The sequence below is a fragment of the Calypte anna genome, chromosome 14 (genome assembly GCF_003957555.1).
Source record: "Calypte anna isolate BGI_N300 chromosome 14, bCalAnn1_v1.p, whole genome shotgun sequence".
Classification (NCBI taxonomy): Eukaryota; Metazoa; Chordata; class Aves; order Apodiformes; family Trochilidae; genus Calypte; species Calypte anna.
The window spans coordinates 4,565,741-4,586,650 of NC_044260.1; the positions used below are offsets into that span (position 1 = coordinate 4,565,741).

Below are 20,910 nucleotides of genomic sequence, written 5' to 3' on the forward strand. Positions count from 1 at the left end.
CTTCATGGTTTCCACCTTTCAGTAGAGTCTAAAGTGACATTTTTGCTTTGCTTAAAACTTTTCTGCAGGAGGGACACTTTTTGAATAGATTACACCATGGACTGCATAAAACCACAGCAGCCACACAGTAAAATCTTATTCTGTGATCTTGATGAATCTTTTACCTCTCCAGTTCTGCTCTGTCATTCTTCTCAAGTGTGTCTGGGAATTGAAAGCTGGTGAAACTTATATAAAACTTCCAACCCTTTGGAAGTCTGTATCATTTCACAATAGCTGATTTGGGTATTAGAGCTGATGGGAAGTGGAAGGGGAGCACTGCTGGAGTTTGTGCTTACATATTTGAAGCTCAGCAAGAAAAGATAACTATGCCTGATGAGTTGGCAACACCTGTTAGAGATTCCTTGTCTGCTGTGTAGTATCTGATAATAGCCAGTCCCCTGGTGGACTCGTGGTACAGAGCCATTGACCTTTGGAGAGTCATCAGTATTTCCTGTCTTCCAGCACTGCCAGCCTGGCATCAACTGATTCTGCCAGAACTTGAGCTCCATTTCTTAGGAATGTTGTTAACCTTTCCTCACTTGTACTTCCAAAGGTCACATCTGGCACATTTTTGTAGCAAGTCTTCCTTGTGGGAACTGTTAATGGCCAGTTAATTAGATTGGCAGGTACACAACTGGAGACACTTCATGGAATGTTGTTTCTTTGGGGATTTTTGTTTGTTTGTTTGTTTTACTAATCATTGGAAATGTGAGGTCCTCAGCTACATCAGCCTTTTGGTTATGGTTGATTTTTTTGTTTTTCCTGGAGGTGATGAGCTCTCTCAGGAAAACAATGTGTAATGCTGGTGTTCAGCATGTCTGAAAATGAGAGCAGATGAATTGCAAATTCTCTGTGAGCTAATGGGAGGTTTTCAGGTGCCATCGTGTACTTTCTGACCTGTAAAGTGATGTCTTTGATCAGCTGAAAGCAAATCAGCCTTTTTCTGGTCCAAAATATTCCTCTTAATTACATCCCTACAAGATAGCACATAGAAAATTTGGAACAGGTTTCTCACGGGAGGGGAAGGAAGAGATCTGTCTGGCCATGTCTGCTGGGACATGTGACAAGCCAGGCCAGGCTGCTGAGACACTTGACCAACAGACAGGCAAAGGATTTGTTTGAAGTTATCACTCTTGTCTGCTGCAACACTGGCTGGGGTTTGGTTGGTTTGTTTTGGTGGAGTTTCTCTGTCTGAATTTCTGAATCTCCAAAGCTTTAATCAAAGCTTTGTTGCTGCAGTGCCTACCAGAGTCCTGCCCTTTTCCAGTCAATAAACATGAGCAGGTGCTCAAACTGTACCCATTTCAGTGGGATATAAATATTTGGAACACCCGATGGGCTTGTATCAAGGTGTCTTATACCATTTTTCCATACCTGCCAATATTTCTGTATCTGAAGCTATCCCACTTTATACAGCAAGGATGTCCCTTTCATTCAGCTGCACAGATGTTTCCTCAGAAGAACAGAGGCTGAAGCAGTTGGTCCTGCAGGTAAGTTTGGAGGCATCATGCAGCTTAGGGGAAGAAGAGTGATAAGGAAGAATGTTGAGGCATTTTTAGAAGCAGCAGCTTTCCTTTAAACGTCAGTTTTACACAGCAGAAATCAGTTAAAAGTACCTCTTTGAAGAGAGGTAAGTGGTCATATCCACTGTTAAGTCAGAAAGTACTGGAGACTGCTAATGTCTATAATGTCTATAGAAAATGCTGTCCCACCTTTGCAAGTTGTAGGAAATTTTACCCCTAACAAGCAGAGTGTGGGGTGTTTAGGTTTCTTGTCTTTCTTTGGACAGTTGCATTGTACCCCACTCCCTTCAATTACAACAACTTTTAAGAGTAGGAGAGGAATGTCTTGCATGTTTATTCTTGGGAGAAGATATTTGAGTTTATGAGCTCGTAAAGCTATTAAAAGACTTTTCTGTTCAGGATTATAGAATTCAGAAGTTGCTTCAAAACAAGGATCTTTGAGGTTGGGGCAGAAAGGGTGTGACTGGAATTACTTTGGTGGAGAATGCTCTAGGTAGCCACAGGATGGTGTGGTCTGGGAGATGTTCTGAGCCAGATGAGTCTTAATGTGAACCTGTTTTGTACCCTTACCTTAGGGACTGTTACATGGCAGGGAACAGCAGGAGCAGGAAGGAGTTAACTGGTCATGCTGAGGGATCTCCTGAAGTCAGCTCCTGTGCAGAGTTCATTTCTAGATCATCTGCCTGTCACAACAAGGCACACAAACTTCTCAAGGCAGAAAAAGAAAAGCACTGGCTGCCCAGGGCTGCCAGCAGGACCCTGAAGCTGAGCCCAGGGGAGCTGCTGGTACTGCTGCCCCTTGGCACTTCCCTCCTTTCCCACCCAGGTGCTTGGCTCCTTTTGCTGCCTCTTTTCCAGCAGAAGGCTCACCCAACTCTGGCTGAGGTGCTGCACAGCCAACACCCAGGTTCTTCTTGCTGCAATTCTTCCTGCACCATTTGTAACCAGCTCCAGTCTCGGCTGCTGAGTTGCAAGTAACTTCTAGGTGTGCATTTATATATAGAATACCCTCCTACTTCTTCCTTATGGTTGATCTGCAGCTTGACCTTCTAAAATGTCTCCTAAGTATTTCATCTATATTTCTGTTCCACATCTTACTCGACAGCTTATTAGCTGCATGTTATGCTACTGTTCCCACACCTTTCCAAGTAGAGTTATCTCCCCAGAATCCTCTACTTAAAGTGCTGGAAATTTTATTTGCGGCTTGCCTTCAATTTGTTCTACTTCTAATTCCTGTCAGCTGTTTTCTGACACTCTACAACTCTGATACATGCAGCAATGAGTAGGAAGAGCACCTTTATGCTTTAGCCCTGGTTATAACCTTGATTTTCTGTGTAAACTTGGACAGTTATGTTATTCCTCTGTGACCCATGCTGCTTCCAGTCCTTTCTCACACTGGTTTAGCCTCTCTTGTGCAGGTGGAAAGTACATGGGCTGTACATGCAGGTACAACTTGCAGGCCCTGAGAGCAAAATGTTGTGCTGTAATATACAACAGCAGCACTGGAAACCTTTGCTGTGAAGAGTAGACATCTCCACAGGGAAGTCTTTGCACAAACAAAAGCCTGCCCTGTAATTTTGCTTTGACCTTCCCTCCTCCAGCTGCCCAAGGACTGAAAAGTGTATTCAGCCACTTTTCTGCATTTCACTGCAAAGCTGCATCTTGCCAGTGGACCCTGTGGAACTGCCCATGGGAGCAGGGGAAGCTCTGAGTTCCAGGCTCATTTACTTCTTATCTGGAGCACTGTTGGCCAAGCAGAGCTGGTAAGAGGTGGATCTGTCAGTGATGGTGTCAAAAATATCTGTTATTGGTAAGCAACAGCTCATCAGCAGGCATTCAGGCTTCACAACAGAGCTAACATTAAGCCTGTAAGCCAAGTGTCATACAGGGACTTTCCCATCCGTGACTTCTGCCAGCAGTTTGATTTGTTTCTCTGCCACCCCTTTTCTCTGTTGTCTCTGAACTTTGTTATCATAGAAAGCTGCCTCCTTCCCTTAGGCAACGTTGTCATCCTGAGTTTATGGTCTCTTTCTGGAAAGTTTCTGAAGTTCAGCGAATGATTCAGTAGAAAATGGAGTAAGAGCCAACAAGGCCGAACAAAAAGTCATCTCTTGCTTAAAATAGTAAATCTGTTAAGGCAACAACTGAGTGAGTATGGGACAGTACATGGATTTGTAATTCAAGCAGGATTTGTTCGGAAAATAGCTGCTGCTGGGAAGAATGTCTTGGATGAGAACCCCATCGCCTGTGAGGCTGCCAGGAGAGGGCGGCAGCAGCAGCTCCGCTGCTCGGCGCCTGCGCCCGGTCCAGAAAAAATGTTTCCAGGAATTGCAGTCATCAGTCCCCAAGCCAGAACTCCCTTTTTCTCCCTGTACGAATCACACAAACGGGAAGTTGCTTGTATTTCTGGAATCCAGCTGTGAATTTTATTACGGCAGCATCTTTTCTACTCACCTGCACGAGAGTAAATCTTCCCCTTGTCTCAAATGTCTCCCGCTGATCCTCTCCCTTCCCAATCAAAAAAAACCAACAAAAAACAAACTACATTGCTGGGCTACTCCCTGGTTTGAGGCCCTGAAATCCACAGGGTAAGGCCAAAGCTCCTCTGAGGGAACCATCCCCTCTCCTCCAGACTGACCTGGACCCAGTCCTACCTGTGGACTGAGGCGCGGCTGAGCTGTGGAGAGCGTTCCCAGAGCTGAGTGATCCGGGGAGGACAAGGAGCAGCGTTCCCCCTTTGCTGCTCCAAAACCCATCATTCCCTTGAGTTCCATCTCTAAACGGGCAGAAGAGGATGGGCAGACAGGCCCTGCAGGTCCTGGGGCCAGCACAGCCCTGTTCCTCTTCATTGGAGAAGAGGGAAGAGGCCAGGGTGTTAACATCTCAAGGCAGAAAGAGAGGAATGTATGTGTAGTTCTCCTTTAAAGTTAATAATCAATGTGAGAATGCTTCTTCTCTTGTGCCACTCTGCAGAGGATGTGAGTGGTTACAGCTCAGGGATCTAAGCCTGGTTTGCTTTGAACTCGAGCAGCTCTGGAGATCCCCTTGAGTGTGTGCCAAGAGAGCTGTCACCCTGACACTGTGCTGCATGGCAGACAAGCTCTGCCAGGGATCTTTCTGCTTTCCTCACTCACCCTATGCCTGTCCCTCTCCATCTCTCTGAGCCCTGTACTTTGTCAGCCTGGGCTGTGCTCCTGCCCTCAGAACATCCTCCATCTGATGATGGAGTAGTGACCAGAATAGAGATGAACCTTTGGTATGAGGGGAAGTGAAGGGAGAGAAATATCATCTGTGCTTCAGACCTAATTGCTAAGCAGAGGAGAGCTCTGTGTATGGGAGAGCTGCCCTGGTTTAATTTGCATCTGTTTGTTCAGATGGCCCAGGCTTCTGTGTGAATGTGTTTAGCATGGGTTTCTTCCTGCCTGACTTCAGACCAATTGTAATAGGACCTGGAAATAGAAGCCCCTACACAGGACTTGACAGGGGTTTGGAGTTGTGCTCTTGCTTAGATCAGCACAGGAAAAACCCTTAGAGAGAAACTGGTCGCCTCAAGAATATGTTACCAATCTCAGAAAAAGAAAGACCTTTTATTCTTGTGGAGAGTTGCTGTTTCTCTCTGAGAGCAACAGCTTGTGGTGAGGAAGATCAAAAGCAGGGCAGTAATATAACCAAAAGTGTGGGAGCAAAGCTGCTCCAACCAGGGCAGATCCAGCTTAGTTTTCCTCCCACCGCCACCGATGAGGGGATGATTCCCCTTTGGACAGTTTTCTGGAGCTCAGTTTCCTTCTCAAGGAGGAAAATTTGTCTCCAAGAACTTTCCGTAGCCCAGTGTTGTCCCTTGCAAAGGGTAGGTCCTTCTTCATAGCAGGCAGCTGTCCCGTAAACATTTCCCACTTAGCCAGAGCATCCACCGTCTTGTCCACTTGGGCCAGTTCCTCCTCGGAGACATTCCTCTCCAGGGCAGCAATGCACATCTCCAGCCACAGTTCATAATCTTTAATGATATCTGTGGATTTGGTGGGCTTGGTGAGCTGGGGCTGGCTGGGTGCCTCTGCCAGGGAACAGGAATGCTCATCCTGCTCCAGCTCCTGGCCGATGGAGAGGGCCTGGCTGCAAGTGTCTGGTGTCAGGGGCTCAGACAAGGAGGTCACAGCTTCGGAGTCGTTCTCACAGCACATCCCAGAGTCTGAGCTGAATGGGAGGATGTCTTCTGAGGATGACAGCTCTGTTGACTCTTGTCTTGGCCATGTGGACAACACAGTCTGTGTCCAAGCGTAGAGTTTCTGTGGTGAGAGGGGAAAAGATTTCATTTTAGAGAACAGGTATGCAATGTCAGGTAAAACTGTTCATCTTGGGTAGCTGAGCTACAGATGCTGTGGTCCTCCCTGCCAGAGATGGGTTCAGAAAACTCATGGTTATCCTGTTAAGCAGAGGCTTTATCTTGTCCCATTTTCTTGGAGTCAGTGCCTGTGGCAAAGCTGCCTTCAGTCAGATATGGAATCTATCTGCCTTATTATTGAGAATGGTAGGAGAAAACAGCACAAAATCTTGCCTGCCTGTATAGTTATGATCACCATGAGACCAAAACCAGTGCCTCCCTAGAGGAGACTGTGTCATTATAAAAGCTCATGAGATAGTGGTAAAGAGTCTTTTTTCATCATGTTGTTAACTCCTGTGGTAAGATGGATTTTATTCCTAATAATAGCTCATCTTCTCTCAAACTGAAATGCACAAGTGGGAAAGCTGGGCTCCAGGAAACAATGGGAAGATGATGCCTGGAGCATTTTCTTTTTCAAATATTAAGTGCTACCATGGGGCACACAACAGGTTGCTTCTGGCACATTTATTCCTTTATGCTCTGGGGAATAAATTGCAGTACTCCAGTCATCACTGGATACAAGGTGATCTTGTCTGCCTTGTTGGGCTTTGTGTATTTTTCAGCTTTTTTCACACCTCTTTCCTCATCTTTACATTCTGCAGCTCCCAGTGGACACCTTCACAAACCCCTATGACTGCTTTGGGAAATGCAGAGTATTCATTCACTTGAGATGCTGGTTGCTGTGCTGGGTCCACGCATGCTCATCTCAGGGTGAGCTGTGGTGTGGGAGAAGCAGGCAGGAGACTTTCCAGCTTTACAGAGCTCCCTTCTCCTGCTGCTCCCTCTCCCTTCCCTCCTCTGTTGCTCTCTCTTCAGGCAAGTGACAGAAAGGATAAAGAGTTCAAATAGTGGGAGAAATCAGCCCTGCTTTTCATTTCGGTCTGTGCATGAAGCCTCAGGGAAGAATTTCATACAAGAAGAAAATGGACCCTTTCATCTAAGTTAATCCACCCTGCCCCCTCCCTCTGAAACAAAAAAAATGTAAAGGGACAAATTTTCTCCTGCCTCATCCCACCTCCAAAAGCTCTTCCTTCCATCTGGATTTGGAAAATAAAAAGCACCAGAAGCTGCAACAGGAGCCAGAGTAGGCAAGGGGACAGCAAATCTGTCTGAAGCTGCAGCCATCCTATGGTTTTATAATGGCTCTTAAAATTCCCAAGAGTAGCAGCTCTAGGAAGGAATCACAACTGCTACTTAGCCCAGTTCCCAATAAAAGAAAAAGCTGCAGAGATGAGGATGATCAAAGAGTAGGTATGTATTACTTCAGGCAAAAGGGAAGGGATGGTTGACTCAAGATCACTACTGAAACCCAAAACTCTTTCCTGTCTCTCACCACTTTGGTTTATTGGTTTAATTCAGGAAGGGTTTGTAGTTCTGCAGCCTCTTTCTGCTTTCTCCTATTTAACTACCCAGGGATAACATCTCTGTGAGTTTACCAGACCTGTAGGCAAGAGCATTTGTAATGGATGCCCACCCCAAGGAAATCACCAAGAATGAAATCTTTTTGACACCTCCAAGGGCTCCAGGTTTGGCAGTGAAAGCAAACTGGCCGCACTGCACCCCAGAGCAGATACTGCCATTGACACTGAGGTGAGGATGTGGCTCACCCAACCTCTAAGAGCAGTTTTCTTCTGCATAGTGGCCACTGCAAACTCATCTGGGCTCCATGTGCAGAAGCAGCCTGGGGGGTGCTGCAGAAGCAGGAGGTGGAAACATTGGTTGTGGTGGGGAAACACCATGTGAATTAATTCACTTTCAGTGATGACTCAGGCTGGAGTAAGCAGCTGTGATGAGGAAAGGGGATATGTTTCTGAGTGCAGCTCAGATTAATGAATTGAGGGGCTCTTCCTCTCTCACAAGGACTGGTTTCCTGTCCAACATGCTCATCTGCCTCTAACCATGTCTTGGTTGCAGGCTCCAGCAGCTTTACCTGCCCCTGGCCGGGAGCTGCTTTCCGTCTGGTATTTCCTGTATTTATGAGGAGTGTCTGGGACTGCTGCCTGGCAGGTGAGGATCTGGGCTGCTATTCCAAAGGGAAATGTGACTTCAGACTTGCACTTGGCCAGTCACAGCCTCTCAGAACATGCTTAGCAAGTAACTTTGAGATCTGATACCACCTCCAAATGTTTTGTGCTCTTCTGTCAGGTTCCTTAACTATTTAATTCATCTCTGGCATTTATATTTCCTCTCAGTGCTATAGCAAAGCCTCTTACAGAGATTATCACAACTGTCTTACAGCAGCTTGTACTATATCTAGCTGAGCTTTCCCTTGCCAAGGAAGCAGATGTGACATTTGGCAAGTGTGTCTTCTCTTCAGGTTTGTGTTTTGTCGCCAGGGGATGCTGACCCAGTTCCAGTATTTACTACAGGTGTAAATGCAAAATGTTTGCAGAAAAGCTGAACGCAGCTGGTGGTTCTCTTCTAGAAGCAAGAGCTGGATGCTGACAGGTCAGGTGTTTAAATAAACCAGAGTTGATTCCTCTGGTGTTCTGGGCAATTTTGGCACCTCTCGGAGAGAAGCAGGGACCAAACAGCCATGGAGCCAGAGCTGGGTCTGGAACCAGCAGATGTGCAGACAAACAGCAAAACCACACAGGAGTGTATTTTCCCCAAGTGCTTCTGTGCAGCTGATTCAAAGCTGAATGAAACCAGTGGCATTCTCATTCTGCATGTATCTTATTACAAATACAACCATAGATTTTATAGTAGGCAGTCCTGGAAAATCCTGTCTCTGAATTTGTTGTGTGCTGGAATAGAATTATAACCAAGGAAAAGATAAGAGTACCGAGTGGTTATGGTGGAATTATTTATATTCCAGCAGACATTCAGCTCCTGAATTCAGTTTTGTAGACAACAGAAGTAAAAAAGCCCTTTCTAGAGCTAAGGGCATCTTAGCAAAATTTCTGATGCTGTCCCAATGTGTCATTAGCAGTTTTTTGGGCTGGAGAGAAGAGGCAAAAAATGAGTCTGGGACCCTTCACTTATTAGGCATTAACAATTTGAGATCCTTTCTCATAACTGTTAACAGGGACTGCAACAAAATGCACACTAAATATTTTCTGCCTTGTTTCTAGCAGTCCCAGAGAAGCAGAAAACTGTGGTGGCAAGTAAGAAAGGGCACACATGAGGGAATTGTTGCTCTCTTACTTCTGCTTCTGGCTTGAAATCTCCTGCCTCACTTTTGGCAGCAGCCAGATATGGTCAGGTTGTTGCACTGTCCCTTGTGGTGAGAAGCCAAAAGCCAAGAGAGTTTGTGTGAAGCGGTAGCATCAGTCCCAGCCCATGTATCCAACAGCCTTCTCCTTTAGGTGTCACCTTTCTCTCTTAGCACCTTGACCCACAGCAGCACCTGCGTTCAACACGCTGCTCCAGCCCACTTAATGCTGTGTTTTGGGGTGCCCTGCTCTCTGCTGGGTCCCCTTTCTCCCGGGGCAGTTCCTGGGGATGTCTCTCACCCGGTAACGCTCGACAAGCTTGAAGCCCACGACGTGCTGCAGCTTGCGGAGGCAGATGGGGCAGAGCTCCAGGGGCCTCAGCAGAGCTTCCTCCAAGCTCAGGGCACCCTGCATGATGCACTGCAGCCAACGACAGGTCCCCAGCCCCATCAGGTGGCAGATCTCGTGACAGGTCACCTTTCAGGAGAGAAAAAAACAACAAACCACAGCAGTGCATGGTCATTCCTGCTTCCCCTGCCTCCTTCTCTTTCTCCATTGTTGTTTTTCCCCACTGCCTGACAGTCCAATCGACTTGTTGCCCAGCCCCGGGGGTCCTTCAGCCCAGGCTTTGCTGAGGTGAAAGGAGGAATATGACTCCCTTATTCCCAGGTACCCCAACATCTATGTTTATATGCTGGAGGGGGAAGGATGAGTGTGTTTTTTGGAAGATGCTTTAGGTGGCACATTCATAGCTGCAGGGCCGCAGTGCTGTCACTCCCTTCCCCCAGGATAATGTTGTGGGGTTTGTTTGTGTTTTTTTCTTTTTTAAGGGAAAATCCAGTCCCACAGGGGTCTGAAAAGTGCAGCAGAGTCCATGTGAGAAATCTGAAATTGGCAATAGAGGATCTGGGTCTTTCCAAAGCAGAAACTCCAAATGTTTGAGCCAAAGCAAAAACTAAGCTGGAGTCAGCTGGCCAAGCCTCGAGTCCCTTGGGAAACTGGCAACAATGCAAAGGCTGAGGATGGAGGATTCCCATCCCTCTCTCATTGCTACCCAACATTACTGCAGGTAAGAGTCCTCAGATTAGAAAATTCTGAGCAAGAACCAGAGGAGTCTCCATGTGGGTCAGCTTTGGGAGGAGTGCTAGAAGTAGAGCTGTCAAGTGGGTAGATACTGGGATGAGGGAGGACAGCATTCCTGAATTGGATGTGCTGGAGATGGATGGAATTTAAGGGTATCTGCATATAAATATATATGCAAACTTGTCTGTGGTGGTTTTCTCATCCATTCATGTAAGCAGGTCTGTCAAGTGTCTCTCCCTTTGTGGATACCAGAATCTGGGGCAGATATAGTCACCCCTTCCCATTTATCCATTAGCTAACACACAGCTCCACAAGATACTCTGATTAATCTCTGAACCCTTCCCTCATCAGCTGACAGCTCATATTGCCCATGCATTGCTTGACAAGCAAACTACTGAGCTGTCCCACACATGAACCTGGGAGCTGGGCAAGGCTGTCTCAGGGTTGCTGTGTGACATCAGGGAAATCCTGCAGCCTCTCCATACAGCTGATGCTATCGTTTGCTCCAGTGACAAGGGGAGCTCTTTAGGACCATGTAAGTGCATGGACTTAGCTGTGATAGCCTGTGTTTTCTGGGGCCTCTTTCACTGGGCTGACAGATGGATTACGGCCATCCCTGAAATATTTACCCCTCTATGCAATTAGTACAGGGTGCAGGAGATTGCTGCTCCTACCTTGCAGCACTGAACCATCTCTTGGGCACTGAACAGCAGTGCTTGGGCTCTGCTTTCTTTGCTGTCTTCATGTAACTGTTCCTTCTGTGTGAGGGGATTCAAGCTGCTACAGCCAGCCTGGGGGAAATCCCCAGAAAATCTGGCAAAGCTGCAGACTCCCACTTCTGGGGAAAGAAGAGAGAAAAGCATGTAAGTTAGGCAGCAGCTCCCTCAGGGCTGCCCTCCAGCTTAGGCAGCATTAAAAGAAATATGGTGTAGCATGGTCCAGTTGAGTGCACAGGGTTTGGTGTTTGACACACTTCCCAAAAGCAGCTCAGTTACCTTTGTCTGGATCAGAAGCCCTGAATTCCCTGAGTTTATATTACAAAAACCTAGTCCCTCTTATCAGGGAGTGAATAAAATGTTAAAGATAAGATCTGGTTATTCCAGCATCCCAGGGAAGCCTTTTTGGTACAGTGCTGCCTCGTTCACACACTGTGCTGGCAGATCAGGGAACATCAGTCCCACCTTGTCCTGGCAGGAATTTGCTGAACGTGAAGCTCCAGGTCTCACATGGATAAAGGTCCAGCAGAGTGAGTCCAAGGACACAGAGGGCATCCATGGGCTTGTTGTTCTTCAGGAAATTCAGGATCCCATCTGGACAAATACAAGAGATGTTCATTAAAGGTACACAACAACCAGAATCTTTGCTGCTTAGGAGGAGCAGGATGTAATCCAAGCCAGAGATAGGCAGAGCTGCTGGATTCAGCATCTTGGATGGAGAGTCCCAGCTGTGTAACCCCTCTCTGAGTATCAGCAGTCCTGACTTTTGAAGTAGTGCTGAGCACAGAGCTAAAGCAGAACTAAGAGCAGAGATATAGATGAGTACTAAGCCATGGAAATCAGCATCTGGAATCAGCATAATTTCCCTACAGGCATTTCAGATCTGATCTGGAGCAGCCACCTGACTGGGTCTGTGCTGAGCATGTGATGCCCGTGGTACCTGCACAGTTTGTTCCAGAGAGATGTTTGTGCAGAGTGACAAACACATTTCCCTGGGGAGCTGTGAGACACTTGAACCCTAATTTCCTGGCATGAAAGGCCAGCAAGCTCCCCACCTGTGCCACCCAGGCCACCAATTTACTTTGGCTCTGGACAAGAGATGGGAAAACCCAAACTACACCGAAGTTCCTTCCCGTGGAGCTGGGCCGATCGATTTGCAGAGCTGGATCTAAAGAGAACAGCAGTGAAAAGCACAAACAGCAGAGGAAAATATGATGAAAGTCACTTTGTTTTTTATTCCTGTTTCATTTCGAAGTTCTGGATTTTCCATGAGAACAGGATTTCTCCCTTTTCACTCCCTTCCTCATCCCCTCCCTATTCAGGCAATGAAGGGCTATTTTGGGCATTTCCTAAGGGAGGGTTTGTGCCCTGGTGCCAAGCTGATGTCCACAGGGGCTTCTTGCTCCCCAAGTCCTTACCTGCATGAAGCTGCACCCTGTCTGAGTCCTGGCTGTGGCGGTAGCAGCAGTGAATGGAAGAGATGGGGATGGAGGGAAGGCACTTCACACGGAGACCCAGGAAGAAAGACTCAACACAGCTCTGGAGGGAATCCAGCAACGAGAGCCCAGCAGGTCCTTCAGTTAAGTCTGAGAAGAGAAGCTCTGGTATAAGGTTCTTAAAGCCAGTGTGAAGAATTACTACTGAGGGGGTTTTTTAGGGCTGGCCACAGTGACAGGGGAAGAGGAAAGCTGGCTCATTCTGAAGTTACTTGCTTATTCCAGGCTGTGGTGGGCATCTCTAGATGGTTATACAAGTAGGGAGGAGGAGAGGGCTCTTTCTGGGAGGTGGTTCGAGGCATTAAAACCCTCTCTCATTAACAGAGTAGATGTGAGTCTCTAAGTTGTGCAAAAAGATTAACATGGGAATGGGTGGATGCTCTTAGTGACCCATCAGGGAGAGAGCTCCAGAAATGCTGTTTTATCCAGCATTGTTTAACATACAGACACACATGTATGCATACATGTATTCCCAGCAAGTCTCACCCAGGGGCATGTATGCCATTTACAGGGGAGATCTGCTGGTTGTCATCCTGGCTTGTGAGTCTGGGCTGGGGTCATGTCAGAGCCTTTGGTGTCACACCTTTGCTACAATAATTGCACTGAGTATGTTAGTCCTCAGAGGAGGATGTTAATAGCTTACAGCACCACCCATCTCCCCCCCTGTATCCTTCCAGAGAGGTGAGGGAAGGTGCCCCCATTACCTATAGGCTGCAGGTAGATGTGCTTTCGATAGAAGTTCTGCTTCCTCCTCAGCATGGCATGATAGAATGTCTCAAAATCCTCAGGAGCATCAGGGTGGCTGAGGAGCCAGTCGAACGCTGTCCGGATGAGCAGCGTGCAGAAGAGGGTTCTCTCTGGGTTGTAGGCTTCAGAGAGGAACAGCTTTTCTGCCCTGGAGAAAGCCTTGGCATAGAGCTCCTGCAGGGCTGGATCAGTGGAGATCAGTGCATCCTTCAGAGCCCGGGGCCCGAAGCTGAATTCCTGAGGGTGTTTGCACTGCAGCATCATGGACAGAGCCACTGGCTGTGGGTGGCACTGCCTGCAGAAAGGGATAAAGTCATCAGTGTGTGTCCTCGGGAGGGACCTGGAAACCTCACACTTTGCTTTCCAAGTAGTTTGCCCCCAGATCCCATCTGTGAGGTATGACTGGGAACTTAAAAATGGTGTGCTGGGGGGTGCCCAGGAGCCCTAAGTGTTTAGGGGAGAGTTGTTATAGGGTGCTTTACATCTGCATTTATGTCACTTGTTGAGGGACAAGGTGCCAGTAGATGGTGCTCAAGAATGCACAGCCCCATTATTGCTACCAAGTGGCTGGGTTAGGTTAGTTTCTTTTTTTTTTTTTTTTTTTTTCCCCTTTTTTTTTTTTTTTTTTTTTTTTTTTGGTGCTGTATCCTGAAGTCCCAATAACATGGGAAATGCCTGTGAGTTGTGCAGCTGACTGTGCCAGCCTTTGGGTGGTATTGAAAGGTGGTGGTGCCTTTTGTATGGGCTAAAACACACTCCTAGGGGCTCTCAAACACATAGGTCTGTGGCAAGAAAGAAGAGCTGGATCTTGGTCTTTATCTATCAGGAACCTATACTTCTGATCTACCTGACTCCAACAAAAGCAGCTGTTCACTGCTGAGGAGTTGTTTTAGCAACTTTAAATCCTCACTTTTAGGCACTGACTCAGGGCATCTGCCAGCTCACAGTGCTCTCATCAGCCTGCAAGATGCAGGAAGGTTTGCCCTTGGCATCTGAGATTTGTGTCTGCTGCTGCCTTTCCAACAAGATCCATAGAGGCCCACAGCCATCATGTCACTTCATGAATAACTTGATGTCACACTGCGTTAGCATCAAGAATGCTGGTGATGGTGTGAAGTGGTAAATAAAGAGCAAATGAAAGCCTGCAGCAGCAAGAAATTAATTCAGAGCATCCCAGAAATATCCTTTTCAGGATCCTTCCTAATGCCACTGGTTTCCAAAGCTGCAGAAATCAGGCACCTGTTTCCCATGGGAGTTTATGCACCTACAGAGATTCCACTGAACATCTTGGGGAAAAGGAAGAAAAGGAAGAAACAAAGTACAAGGCCTATTGCTTACTGACATCTGGATTTCTCCAAATACATTCATTTTATGTAAGAAAATGGTGCCAAGCACTTTGGAGTGGTGCTCTGAGCAAAGCTGCCTACCACAGGTAAGTGCTCCACCTGGATACACCAGAATGGAAAGTACACAGATGTATATGCACAAAAGAGATGGGTTTCTAGGAAGCATTATCTCCTAGTAAGCAAGTTAATACTAAGATAAAACAAAACAGGCAGGCTTTCTGAGTGGATAAGCACCTGTCTCAGCTGCTGAGCACCACCATTGTAACAGCATCATCCAATCACATTAAAAAAAAAGAGGTGAAGTACTTGTGGGAAGAACTGGTTAAATCTCTTATTTAAGATAGTGGCAGTCTACCTCTGCCACATAAGTGACATTCAGTGGCCCTTGGGGACAGCAATATATCAAGAAAATTCAATATTTAGAAACTAGTACCAGCATGACCCAAAGTTTTCCCTGGCTACATGGAGAATGTTCTGGTAGTTTGCACCATAAGAGAAAGGTGTCAGCCCATTAAAAGAGACACTGGATTTTTGTTCTAACCCTTGGGAAGATATGGGTATTTATAAGCAACCCTCAAAAAAAAAGGCTTATTTTGTATGGTATTTTGGCACTAAGGGTTTAGGAGAGGGAACAGGTAAGGAGTTTTATTTTTGCAAGCTTTGTATTTTGCTAGCCTGAAAGGCTGAGAGCAGACAGCATGGTGGGATCTGAAGGATGCAGGGGCCATAGTCCAATGGAACCTGAGAAATAAAATTTGTGATTCTTTCTTAGCCACCTCTCCTTAATGTAAAAAAAAAAATATTCAGATTGCTTCTGCTGGTTTTCACAGGTAGCATCAAGAGCTCTGGTGAGGTGGGTCTGTGTTTTATCACTCAAATCTGACTTGCTTCCAGATATGGGGGAGAAAGTGGGAGTCTGACCCCATCAGGTGATCAGGAGTTTTGCCTTGGGTTAGGGTGAAGATTTGCTTTTCCATAGGGCAAATATTTTGCTCGTTCTACACAGTCTTTAACTACAAGCATCTTGTTTCCAATCAGATGCAGAACTTACACTGGAAAACTTAGGAATATTAAAACTATTGAGGGTGTGATCTTGTGAGCCTGTTGCTCCCAGGGAAATCAAGGAGAGACTTTGCATTTGGTCCAGGTTGAGAAGGAGTTTGTCAAAAAGGTTTCTGAGAGTGAGAGCCACTTTTTTTCCTGGTGATAAACGGAGTGTGGGTCTGGGGGAGGAGGAGATGGTTGGAAAATGAATGGAATTTTTCTCTTCTCAATGGGAAGCAGCAAAGAGGGGATGTATGCAGCAGCAGATACAATGAGCACACAGTCTTTTAGCGTGTGTTCCCCCCGGGCTCTCTCAGGGAATATAGTTTGTACCCAAAGCTATGGGATATCCATTGTTTCCCAAGGCTTCCCTAAAAGGGGACATTCACAGAGCTCCAGACATTCCCAGCTCTGAGCATGGGTGTTTCGTGATGTCCACCATGCCCAAGGATTCCATGATTGTGCTTTAATGGTTTGAAAGCTCAAGCACAGGAATTCACTTGCAATGCATGGTCTGGAGCAATGTGTGCCTCCTCCTGCTTTTGTTTTGCTTCCACCAGAACTCCAGCAGCCCAGTGAACTTTCCAAACCCAATACAATCACTTCTCTTTAATAAGCTTGTCTTAAATACTTCACTGGAGAAAATTAATACTTCAGAAAAATGTTATGGACAGCTTTAACAGTTAAAAAAAAAGAAGCTGTTTTACAACATTAATTCCTGTAGATGATATTTGTGCTTGAACTAATATATGGATATAGTGTTTCATTAACTGAAGTAGTGCAAAAGGGCTTTGTAATTTTTAGCTCTTGTTTCAAGGGTGCCTTGTCTAATTCCCTCATGCAGTGTTCAGCAGGGAATGGCAATTATCTTGGAATGATTTTTTTTTTTACCCTCAGATTTTAAAATGCCAAGGTGGTGATGAAGAAGTGGAAGCACTGATGCCCTTCAGGTATATAAGGAACCATCATGTCTTTAAAGAAAAAAAGCAGCTAATTTGACCCCTTATTTAATGACAAACCAAGTTGTGGTGCATGCTGTGAGGAAGGAGCTCCAAGGACAACATGGGCCATACATCTGGATTTTGGTACGTTACAGAGGTCTAAGACTGGGCATATTACACAAATCTTTTTACTATGGAATTTGATGGATTTTTTTTTTCATGGTGGGTGTTTTCCTAAGAAATGTCCCCAAAATCCAGCATCAGCACATGACAGCTGAGCAGTTGGTATTCTTCCTTTCATCCAGTAACCTGTAAATGTGCTTTACATGCAATTCAGGTTACTCATAAATTATTCTTGTTGCAAATCTGGCACCTATAAATTATTCTCTGTAATTGAAAATTATCTATGAATTATTCTTTCTGTAATTCACAGATATGTCATTTATTCTCCATTATATTGACATTGCTTTCTTGGATAGATGTGCCTGGGGCTGACAGTAACACTGTAAATCTCAGAAGCCAAGGCAATATCATACACTGTGAGTTCATTCAGGATATTCTGACAAGACAGAAATGGTCTCATGACCAGAAAAAATGTGTTTACAGGTCCAGGACACCCATCCACATAATGGATTTCTGCTGTATTTTACATAATTTGGCCCTGAAATTGTATAGCTTTAGGAAAAAAAAAGAAAAAAAAAGCTGGTCATTCTGAAGTTGTTTGTTTTTTAAATCAATTTGTAAGTAATTTTTTATCTCTCTCTTATACACTTTAGGCTGCAGATGCACAGAAAGAAATTCCTTCTTTTTCCTTCCTCTCTCAGCTCTTGAAGTATTTAGAGGCTCTTTGGATGTCAGGGGGACATTAACAGAGTCTCTTAAAACTGATTAATTGCCTGAGTTAGGTGCTGTACTGTAAACAGGCAGTGATAGAGCAGAAAATTCATAGCCAGTCAACAGGAATGTAAAAGCCCAGAGCAAACATAACAAGCATTAGCTAAATTATCAACACACACCCTGGCTGCTTAATAGCACTTTCCCTGAGATTTGCAGTTGGTGTCTGCTACTGCTACTCCAGCATCACTCTCTCCTTCCCTGTATCACAGAGATAACAGCCTGAAAGCACTTTTCCTGATTTATTTGTTGACTTATATAGAAAGATTTCATTGAAGAGACACTGATGTGTGAGAACATTTAACTCTGGTCCAAATAAAACTCAGTATTCCAGCTCCTTCCTCAAGGACTTGAACACACCTCTTTGCACAGAGCCAGGCTTTTGCCTGATGAATGCTCTCAGCTTCTGTGGTCAGAGCAAATCCCTTTGGCTGGGTTCAGCCCTGAAACGGGCAGCTCCCAGGGGCTGCAGGGGAATTTCAAGATGCTGAGGGCTTCTCAGAATCAAGCTCCTATGCTCTTGCATAAAATACACTCTGGACCTGATCATCCCTTTATTTGTATCCACAAGGAGCTGTAGCATCTTCCATTCACTGTGCCCTAAATAGCCACAAACACTGAGTTACATCTGTATGTGTTCCAGATCAAGTTAGATAAAACCTTCTGGCCTCACATACTGCCAGGTCCCAATAATATTTATATATTTTATAGCACTTAGAATATTTTTTATATGTTATATATTCCATGTTTCTAGAATATACTTGTGATTTGGGAACAGATGCTTTGTGTGGTCTCTCTCAAAATGATTCATTCCTGGAGCTGTGGAAACCATCAGGGATTCACAGGTGCTTTCACAGGGAGGAGAATCTACCTGTCAGGTTGGAATTGCAATTAATATGTTCTTGCCCCAAGGTTTAGCCCTGGAAGGTTGTCCTCACATGACTCTTCCTCATTAATTTATTTGGACTGTTGGACAAGTCAGATGGAAAAGTCATATGCAGAAAGTTTGCATGATTAAAGACTAGATTGGTGAGGACATCTCTAGGACAGAGACAGGTGCTTCAATCTGTCCTTATTTAAGTATTTTTATTTAAGTATTCTTAAGTATTTAACAACACCTGCACATCTCCTTTCCCCTTGGTTTTGTTTTATGTTAAAGCCTGCTCTCTTCAATGCACTCTCCTTAATTTGAATATGTATTAAGGACATACATTATGCTGAGTTTCAGACTTCTGTCCTGAGGATTTTTATTTATTCTGTTCTCATTCGTAATTCTACTTGTTTTCTAGTGCCTTCTATTTGGGAGTCTCTAAGTGCCACACAAACAGCCACAAACTCCTCTTTGATATCCTCCATAAAGTGAGCTGGCAGTATATGCTTTTCCCCCTCCTTCCCTTCATCACCCAATGATCAATCAGTTTCAGCCTTTCCTCTGTTCATTTTATTCTGGTTGAACTCTCTGCTGTGCTTCTCCCCTGCATGTGTGATGAAGGGCTGGCTGCATGCTTCTTCCCTTGCTCTTCCAGGAAAAAAAAAAAAAACCACAACTGACTGACTGGTCCTCTTTTTGCCAACCAGAGACCCCAAAGCCCGGAGCAACACCTACCAGCACAGTACCACAAATGAATGCTGCAGAGACACCCGAGCTCTCATCACTCACAGCTTCCAGGCACTTTGCTCTCCATCATACTTGTCTAGACAGACTAAATGGTTTCTGTGAGACAACCCCAGTGTTAGCCAGGAAAGAGGCTGCGTTTTCCATACAGATGAATGCCCAGACAGGTATGGCTATGGTTAAATATTCCCCTGAGCACAGGCATTATAGAAGTGGTTCATCATGCAGGATAAATGCACTGTAATGCTGTGCCTCCTCCCAAGAAATCAAGTGCTTTTTAAGTGGTGCTGGCGGGTAGGGGATGTTTACGGGCATTTTACATCCAAGGAGAAGGAGAGGGCTCCAAGGAATTGCAACTGAGGAACCACACAGCAGCACGGCTTGGTGGGAGGAAATGATAGACCCCAAATCCAAGATTACTTAGTAGCCAGATGTAGCCGTGCCACAAGCCAGCTCTGCCAGCCCGGAGGTTTGCTGGGTAAGAGGCATGTTCCGGAAACACTGCAGAATCAGGTCCTGCTCCCGGGACACCTGAGCCCTCCGGCCCTACTGTTTCGGGAAAGGGACAGTTGTTGTTGACCCCCGAGGTGTGGGGATCTCGCGGGTGGGTGTGTAGGGAAGGACCAAATCCTCTAGCACCCTGGAAAGAAACACCCAGCTCAGCCTCCGGCACTCCAAGCCCCCAGGAGGATGCACCAAGGACGGCCCCGTGCACTCCCGGAGAGTGCTCCAGGCAGGACTCCCACCGCCCCGGCGCGATGGTGCCATAAGCTCGGTCCCTCTCTCCTCGGCGCGGGGATGCCCGCAGGACACCCTCCCGCCCCCGGGAGAGGTTGTCCGGAGCACGGCCACCAGCACCCGGGGAGCGATGCCCGTCACCCGGGGAGATGCCCCGAGCCTGCGCTCCCCCCGCCCCACACACTCCAGGGACGGCCGGACCCCTCCTTCCCTCCATGCCGGGCTGTGCCCACCCAAACCCCTCTGAGGGTGATCCCGCAGCCCCCTTCCCCCCCCCCCCCCGGCGTCCCCCCGAAGCATCCCGGGGCGCGGGCAGCACTCACCGCCCGCCGGACCGGGGCTGCGGAGGCCGGGGAGGAGCGGCAGGGCCGGGGGAGCCGGCTCGGGGCTGGCGAGGCGGAGCGGAGCCCGACAGCGGCGACGGCGGCGGCAGGAGGAGCAGGAGGAGGAGGAGAAGGAGGAGGAAGAAAAAAAAAAAAAAAAGGGGGGAGCAAAAGGAAGGGGGGGGGCTCAGCCCCTCCGCCGTCAGCCCGCGGGATTCGCCGAACCGGCGCCGAGAGCCGCCTCCTGCCGGGGCGTGGGGCAACCACCCGGGGGAGCCCTCGGGCGGAGCTGCCCGGGGGGACAGCGACGGACAGTGCCAAGGGAGGGGGGCATGGGGGTAGCTCTGGGGGCAGGGGAGAGGAATGGAGGCAGCTCTGGGGTCTGGGGGTAGCTCTGGGACAGTTTTGCAGGAGAGGGGCTCTTGGGCTGCCTGGGGGATGATGGCACCTTGCTTGTTCGAGCCCTACCCGCCACGCCACCCCCTAATCTGGGGAAGGGCCAAAGGGTCCTGGGGTGTGCAGCTAGCACAAAAGAGAAGGTGTCCACGGGTGCTCCCAGGCTGTCACAGTTGCAAATCCCTCCCGGCTTGCTGGAGCCTGGGAGAGAGGAGTGAGAGGGAAGTCAGAACTCATTTTGGGAAGCCTGAACACGAAAGATCCCGGGGCTGTGCAACATGACAGCACCCAAAGGACTGGGAGCCCTTTAATCTCTGCTCTTAATGAGGCTGGCAGGAGCAGTGAGTGTCTGGAGAGCAGAGCACTGGTTATGTGGTTATGCAGGCGACTGATGGGATCTCCTCCGTGGGAGCAGTGTTTGCATTTGCCTTGATGCTTCATTGAGTACATCTCTCCCACATGACCTGGATGCATTT

The 20,910-nt window shown here is 47.0% G+C and overlaps 1 protein-coding gene across 2 annotated transcripts; it reads right to left on the reverse strand.

Moving 5' to 3' along the window:
- Positions 1-5,275: 5,275 nt before the first annotated feature.
- AMZ1 (archaelysin family metallopeptidase 1) lies at positions 5,276-20,091 on the reverse strand. 2 transcript variants are annotated; one of them, XM_030459910.1, is made up of 7 exons: positions 20,039-20,091; positions 13,095-13,428; positions 12,313-12,480; positions 11,360-11,488; positions 10,853-11,016; positions 9,396-9,572; positions 5,276-5,845 (listed from the first exon to the last, which is right to left on the reverse strand). In XM_030459910.1, exons 2-7 carry the CDS (start codon positions 13,399-13,401, stop codon positions 5,276-5,278), a joined length of 1,515 nt encoding a protein of 504 aa, XP_030315770.1. In that variant the 5' UTR covers positions 13,402-13,428; positions 20,039-20,091. The 2 variants fall into 2 exon arrangements, with proteins under 2 accessions (XP_030315770.1, XP_030315771.1); XM_030459911.1 differs by having other exon boundaries at positions 13,095-13,432; positions 20,039-20,086.
- Positions 20,092-20,910: the final 819 nt, after the last annotated feature.

What these genes read in the sequence shown, in the direction of transcription:
- AMZ1 (XM_030459910.1), bottom strand. Translation starts at nt 13,401, where the DNA reads ATGATGCTGCAGTGCAAACACCCTCAGGAATTCAGCTTCGGGCCCCGG. An exon ending in CAAATTCCTGCCAGGACAAG is followed by an intron (nt 11,017 to 11,359) that starts GTGGGACTGATG and finishes TTCTTTCCCCAG; the next exon opens with AAGTGGGAGTCTGCAGCTTT. An exon ending in AGCTTGTCGAGCGTTACCGG is followed by an intron (nt 5,846 to 9,395) that starts GTGAGAGACATC and finishes CTCTCACCACAG; the next exon opens with AAACTCTACGCTTGGACACA.